The following is a 7,999-nucleotide window of genomic DNA, read 5'->3' as shown; positions in this document are numbered from 1 at the left end:
AAAACTATAGCTTTAAACTCATGGTAGAGCTACTGATATGTGCGTGTGTCGTTTCGGGCGGTCTAGTATGAAGGTGAATTACTGTATATTGTTTACACTGTGTATGTTTATGGTGCGTTTAGACTTATTTTGCCTATTCGGGGACCTTTATGCTTACGACATAAGGACCACGTCACAAAAGGTGCTAGGTAAAGTAGTACTAAATCGACTCGAGACAAAAAGTGACCCCACCTAAACTGCCCCACTTTTTTAAGCTCGTGTAACTTAAGGGGGCGACTAACCCTAAAGTGTCGATTTTATAATTCACTTTTATACTTGAAAATAAGCCCCGAATTGTTTTTAAAATGTTATATATTTATCGAGTTATTAAGAAAAAACTAATTTGGTGATGAATCCGCCTCGTTCTTTTTCACCTGGCATATGAAAGACGGGCGTGAGTGTGAAGAGAGAAGGACGATGTTTGATTTTTGGGGTTAGTCGCCCTCTTAATATACTAGGTTTGACATTATTTGCTGATAGATACAAACAAATACAGGTGCTTATTAATATTATAAAAGCCCTATTAAAAACCAATCTATTCTGAATTCTCTGTTTCTTCCATTTCGTTGGTATACTATTGTATATTCGATTACTTGGCATTCAAATTGTCAAGTGTAATCCTTAACTTAAATTTCGATCAAAATAAAATAGATCAAATCGAAAACGAAGTATTCAGCTCTGTAAATATCGATAGAATGAGAGACTAGTACTACTATTTAACTTATATTTAGATACTTTAATTATAGTAGTAGTCTCTCATTTTTCACGTTTTCTTCTATAAAGGTTGTTTCTACAAAATGTACGTCACAGCCTATCTTTCCTTTCAAATAATTGTAACATAGATTTTTTCCCCGTATTTATATCAAATCGATTGTGCGATATGACAGACCCATAATCCACCAATTTTGGCTTACTGCCTCACCCCACATGGTGACATGTGAAGGATTTCTGGCCGAAGGATTTGGATACTTTAAAAGGGATGGAATGCGCCAGTACACACGGCGCGTTGCGTCAGCGTTGCGTCGACGCAGCGCTTCCGTTGCGTTGTTTTACATACCAATAACCAAGGTGTTTACACGGTGCGCTGCGGTGGCGCAACGCAAACGGACGGACAGCAGCCCCCGAGATGAAGGAGGGGGTGTTGACGTAGACTGCTTCGTAAAAACGCTGCGATGGACCAGCGCCCGTGTGGCCAGCTATGCGTCAAAATATTTGCGTTGCGACGACGCAATGCAACGCAACGCGCTGTGTAGACTGGCTCTACTGCCTGTTCCAAATTTGAATAACTTATTGAATTAATAATGTCTACAGCAGTTGCATATATAAGAACGTCCATCTTTTTCGAAGTCGGTTAAAATGCGTCGCGTCGCCTTGTCACGTTGCAACGTGAACCTACCTTTACTCGAGTTAGAATATTCGGTTATTTCCAATTAATTACTATATAAATTGAATGAAATTATTCAAAATTGTACTTCATTATACATTAATAATTATTAATTATTATGCTGCTAGTATAATATTATTTGTTTCGTTAAAATATAATGTTAAGACGCTTAAGCTACTGAACGGATTATGATCACAGATTTGTAAATAAGCTCTTTTGAAAGACCTCAATTACTTATTGGTAATAGATATAATAATAATATTGTCTTCGCCTTCATCAAAACAAAATATACAAAATACGAAACTCTCACTCAGAAATAATACTGCACTTAAAATATACCAGCTCAAAGTACTCTAGTGAAAATGAATATAATTTTAGCGACACTAATTACTAGCTGTTTAACAGACCGTTCTGAATTTAACAACGAAATGTTTAAGCCGTGTAGCGGTTAAAATAAACTGAAAATGCTAGACGTATTAAACTCGTAACTCGGCGCGGTCGTATTCTGGAATTGTTCTACGATAACGCAGCTGCATCGACAATGATTTGTGCAGTTGTGTGCTAAAATTCATAGAGACTAAAGACATAAAACGGTCTAAGATCTAAGGCCCTAACCTACAATAGTATTGAACAATCTTTTATTGAACAATTTATTTGACAATATGATTGAAAGGCGGTCGCGTTCAATATTAACCCAGACTGTCAATAATAATACACAATACGTGATATCCATACTAATATACTAATTATATTATAAATACGAAAGTGTGTCTGTCTGTCTATCTGTTGCCTCTTCACGCCCAAACCGCTGAACCGATTTTGCAGAAAATATTTGGTATGGAGATACTTTGAGCCCCGGGAAAGACATAGGATACTTTTTATCCCGGAAAAATGTACGGTTCCCGTGCGATAAACGAATTATGACGTAACTTATTTGCGGGCATCATCTAGAACTTGCATGATAAAATTGATCGTCTAGGGGCCCGCTAAGATTGACAAATGGGATGGCGAACGTTTAGAGGTCGTCGATTGTGCATTATAGCTTCGCAATCTTGGTTATCCATCATGGCCCAAAGTCGAGTCCTTTTGTGAGTCATTTCCATATTATAATATAAATACGATTTTGTTTAAAAATGTCTAAGTAACTGTTATCTAAGTATAGTTTCCTTAGCAAATAAATAAAGATTTCCTCTTCATGACATTAGTATAGAAATAAAGACGTACAACTACGTACAAATACAAAATATGTTTTGTAGAGAAAATATTTCTTTACTTGTTCGCTTCAAATAGGAAACATTACTGGATAGTTTTTAATGTAGACACAATGTCGGTACTACTCACAAATCACAATATATAAGTTATGTTAGGACTAGGAGTGATTTACCAATAATTTTAAGCGCAAAAGAGACAAGTCGACAAAAGACCAAGTTTCTCTTCATACAGTGACATGAGCTAAGTTAATGCAATCCCTATAGATCTTTATCTTTAGATTTCAGAATAGGACCACTTTGTGTTGGTGAATCTTGTTTCATAAAATAATTTACATATTTAAGAACGCTCAGTGTTTGCGCTGCCGATACTTACTGGCTACTGCAGTAAACTTTGTTGAGTGAAGAGAGCTTATAAGAGAGTGAAGATACTTGTCTTATTTTGTAAGATCGTAAAGTCGCGGCCACTGTTAACATATTTACAACTTACACTCTTTATTTTATTTTATTTTTCTTTATTTAATACCAACAGCGTATTACAATTTGGAGCTTAACACTCAGTGCCGTAAATAGGGCGGTACCACCGGTGCCCAGGCACAGGGCGTAGACTCTGGGGGGCCGCAAGAATGGCCAGATCAGAGGGCCCTATAAGTAGCATTGCTCGGGTACCAATAATATCTAAAAAAGAAACAGGGGCGCAGTTATAGAATCTCGCACACGGCACAGGGCGCAAAAAAGGCTATTTACGGCACTGTTAACACTAAACATGTAACAATCAGTATGGCCAGTAACAGGTATTACATTGTTTGTCAAATAGTAGTGCTATGTATTTAACATTATAATAAAAACTATTTAATTAAAATTAGAAGACCGTCATCGTTATTATCGACACAATAAGGTCTTGACATGATATAATATCTATCTATATCTTCTTATATATAAAAATGGATTTTCAAATGTGTTAGTCGCGCTAAAACTCGAAAACGGCCGAACCGATTGGGCTGATTTTAGTCTTAAAATATTCGTAGAAGTCCAGGGAAGGTTTTAAAGTGGCACGAAGTTCACCGGGACAGCTAGTAATTAATAAAAAATGAATTCTTAATGTTGTTAGTCTCGCTATAACTTGAGAATGCTTATACCGATTATGCTTATTTTAGTCTCAAATTAATCGTGAAAGTCCAGGGAAGGTTAATAAGTGACACGAAGTTCACCGGGACATCTAGTTTGGACATAAATCTTCGTAATGTACCATCGAGGAAATTGATTCCTAGGCAGTCGACAGACCAACGTCATTTGGTCGGATCATGTCAATTCAATGTTAATTGTGATCTATCGGCTGGATTTGACGTAACGCGACCAAACGGTGTTGGTCCCCCATCTGCCTAGAAATCAACTTCTCTGATAGTACATTTCAATGAGTTGGCTGTTGTTGGCATTATTCGCCTGGAGGCATCAGTGGTCCGGCTTTAAGGCTTAGCGGTAAGAAATATTGCGTCTCGGTTACTCGGCTTTTAGATTCCCCAGACCTTACAAGAAAAATCCAGCTGTATTGCAAAGAAATTGATAATTTATTGCCTTGGGTAGTTTATAACCATGAAGAAAATAAGAAAATCACTTTAATGTTAAAATAGCCGGTACTGGAATTCACTGGATTGAAAAATCCGTTTACATGTAAGTCTATTAGTAGCAATCCATCGCTGTATTGGATTACTCGATTGGAATTTTGTAAACCAGGCACCAGCCAATGTGCGCTTTTATAATTTTGGACGTGGCGGTAATATCGTGGACGTCCGCGGTAAAACGATAACATAGGGAAGTAAAATGTATGGATTCGTTTAGCGCATGTGAAGATTACATTTTTCAGTAATAAAAGCTATCTAAGTCCTTGAAAAGGATTCGTAGTAGTTAATACCCTCTCATCAAAATTGAAACCGGTAGTTTATATTAAAATCTGAAGCGCCTTAGAAATAAAAATAGAAATATCGTACAACAGTATTGCCTATAAAATACTCTTACACAAAATTTCAAAGTTTCTATTTTTATAAAAAATGTTTTATTATAAGTATTTAAATGTATAATTTGAAATATTTTTACTTAATATTATAAAATACAACTTCTTTATACCATTTTCAATTTAACATCACTTATGTAAACTTAGGGACGTAATAAAATAACGAATGCATTGGGAGATATTATTCTAGCGTTTGCGTTGAGATACCAAGCATTTTGTGACGGTGTCTAGACTCATAAGTCAGAATACATTTAATATTATACGTAAATATTTATCTAAGAAGTTTCAATGGAAGTTCTGAGTATGCTTCTTTGACTACGAATAAACAAACTATTAATTTAAAAATATTACCAGGAATAAAAACACATTCTTCTTAAAAGCTTAAAATAAAACATACAATATGAAAGAATTGCATTTAAAACCTGACTATTTAACAAACAAAATAATTTAAACAATATACGAAATAAGTCATTTTTGAATGCAGACAGTAACATTAGTGTTTTTTATACAAATATAATACCTAAAAAGATATTTTATTGCAATGTTTTCACACTAGATGGCAGTACCAGCACAAACAGTAAATGAAAGGTATTGTTCGATGTTTGATAACGTTTCTGTCGATATTCTGATGTGACGTGTGAAACATATCGAATTTTGGTCGGAATGTTTACTTTAGATTGTGCTAGTAGTACCCTCTGTGGACCAGAGGACCACCACCTTTGCAGAATATCCCTATTCCTACATAATAATATTATTTACAATGATGATAGTATTAAGGCAGGATTATAGACCACTGACGGTTTAGAATTTGAGGCAAACTAGCTCAATAGATGGCGCTCGAAAGGTACAAATATGTACATAGCAAGCCATCGTCGATTTTAATATTTTCAGAAAATGTAATCACGTGGTAAACTCGACATACAGGGTAAGGATTAGCAGAGAGGCGCATGCTGCGAGGTGAGGTGAGGCATTGACCCTTAGAAATTGTTGTATGAAATTACGTACATAGTAACTATATTTTAGTAATTTGTAATGAAATTATGTGAGACCTCGCAGTTAGTATGTATGTACCATGAAGGCTACCCTATCAATTCCCCACTGTATACAACTGCAGTATAATTGGTACACAAATTAATTTGATTTCCCCGCAGGCCCGACGGAGGAGAACTACGACAAAAACCTGACGGACATCCGACGAGAGGTCGCCACACGAATACGAGACGTCGTTGTCAAGAATGTGACACTTTTTAAGGTGGTGTATGATCGATTTAATAAAATTGCCGTGGCAAATCGCTCATGCTAAACATTGAAATCGTTAAGGGGCGTCCACAAATTACGTGAGGTGTTTTTTTTTTAATTTTCTGATCCTCCCTCGCCCCCTGGTGAGATTTCGTGAGATTTTATTCAACCCCCTCCCCCACCCCCCAATCTCAAAGTTTTTTTTTTAATGAAATAAGGGGGCAAACGAGCAAACGGGTCACCTGATGGAAAGCAATGATCTAAACGTATTACGATTGCGAATCTGGATCTAAAGTACCAAAACAATATTTTCTTTGTAACAATGAAAAAAAAAATACGTGAGATAAGACAAAGATTAGATGAGATTTGACTCGACCCCCTCCCCCCCTAAAACACCTCACGTAAGTTGTGGACGCCCCCTAAGCAGCTAGTGAAGGGGTAATAGACCATAGGGGTTCCCAATATTTTTCAGCCGTTTTTAGTATTCTTTCGCGGCGCCCACCTACCTTGAAATATATACATATAATCGATATAAACGTCCGTCTGTCCTCCATCATTATTTCTGATAATGACTGAGGATGGACTCTCGGGCCACGGCGCGGCGCCCGTCTTTACCTTCAGCTATGGTACACCAGGACGCTGCGGCGCACACTTTGGGAATCCCTGTAATAGACAGATAGATAGATAGATTCACATTAATATTTTTATTATTACTTTTACTAGGTCTATTATAATTAGTATAGATTATATGCTCAACAACGCTGAAAATTTCCTGGTCTTGTTTAAACCTGTAATTCAATTTTCAACTCTATAGCTTTATTTTCGAAGTTCCTTCGAAACTGTCTCGAAATATGTTCGAAATATATGTGGGAGATCCATGCTTCGGCACGAATGGGCCGGCTCGACCGGAGAAATACCACGTTCTCACAGAAAACCGGCGTGAAACAGCGCTTGCGCTGTGTTTCGCCGAGTGAGTGAGTTTACCGGAGGCCCAAACCCCTACCCTATTCCCTTCCCTACCCTCCCCTATTCCCTTCCCTTCCCATCCCTACCCTCACCTATTACCCTATTCCCTCTTAAATGGACGGCAGCGCACCGGCAGCTCTTCTGATGCTGCGAGTGTCCATGGGCGACGGAAGTTGCTATCCATCAGGTGACCCGTTTGCTCGTTTGCCCCCTTATTTCATAAAAGAAAAAAACCAGCGGAATCACGGCAATAAAGTCCCGTAACTCCAGAATCGTTCTGAAGTTCCTTTCCCCCTTCGTCTCTAACAACAACATCTCTGTACAGAACAGCCCCGAGTTTCTGGCCTTCATCGAGAAGGATCTAGAAGAATACGAGGCCAGCTTCCAGGAGTACAGCAAGCACGTCTCCAGCACAGACAGCAGGAAGAAGACCTGGACCTTCTGGAACGCTATGTTCTATGCTGGAACCATTTATACTACTATAGGTAATTTTACTTTAAGAGCTTGTTACAACTTCTACTAGATAGACGTCATGATCCACCGGCTTAGAGCTTTATGGCTTTGTGGTTTTTGACTAATGGCGGACTCGCTAACCCCACAATAATTATGCATCGTGCTTTCGAAATTTTTTCTCTTATTTTAAGAAATTATGGGTTTCCGCCTGGCCGAGTATAATATTGCCTTCATATAATGAAAATGAGTGACCGCAAAGAATATCTTCCTTTGCGGTCACTCAATGCGAACTTGAAGCAATGAAGTTCCAATATTTATTTGTAGGAATGTCTCTTTATGCACTTAAACTATAATGTACGTCACTGGTTAAATAGTAAATTCGTAATACCCAGAAAATAATAAATAGTCATAGTTACATTCTTAAATTAAATTTACTTTACTGCAACAAAACGAATGCAATGTTCCTTTAAATGTTTGCTATTAGTTTATTCCAGGCGCTACGAAAAACAAAAGGAATGCGATGAGATAAAAACTTGAAAAATCCAGCAAACTTTAGCAAAACGCAAAACAAAGTAAACAAAATAAATCGAGGTAGCATTGCATGCTTTAAAGCAGCTATACTCAACCTTCGGCCGGCCGCGCCGGGACCTTTTTAGTGGCTCGCGTGAAGTTAAACCGTTTTAATTTGGCGCCCATCGA

At 37.6% G+C, this 7,999-nt stretch overlaps 1 protein-coding gene across 1 annotated transcript in view; it reads left to right on the top strand.

The window, feature by feature from the left end:
- The window catches only part of LOC121737581 (TWiK family of potassium channels protein 7), a 41,874-nt gene that overhangs the window by 22,371 nt on the left and 11,504 nt on the right, over positions 1-7,999 (top strand). The window contains exons 2-3 of the mRNA XM_042129240.1: positions 5,794-5,894; positions 7,173-7,332. Coding sequence (XP_041985174.1) covers positions 5,794-5,894; positions 7,173-7,332 — 261 coding nt within the window. The remainder of the gene's footprint in view (positions 1-5,793; positions 5,895-7,172; positions 7,333-7,999) is intronic.

This window comes from Aricia agestis, chromosome 21, assembly GCF_905147365.1.
Source record: "Aricia agestis chromosome 21, ilAriAges1.1, whole genome shotgun sequence".
In the NCBI taxonomy this organism is placed as follows: domain Eukaryota; kingdom Metazoa; phylum Arthropoda; class Insecta; order Lepidoptera; family Lycaenidae; genus Aricia; species Aricia agestis.
Note: the sequence above shows the minus strand (reverse complement) of the source record. Positions and strands in the feature narration are given on the sequence as shown.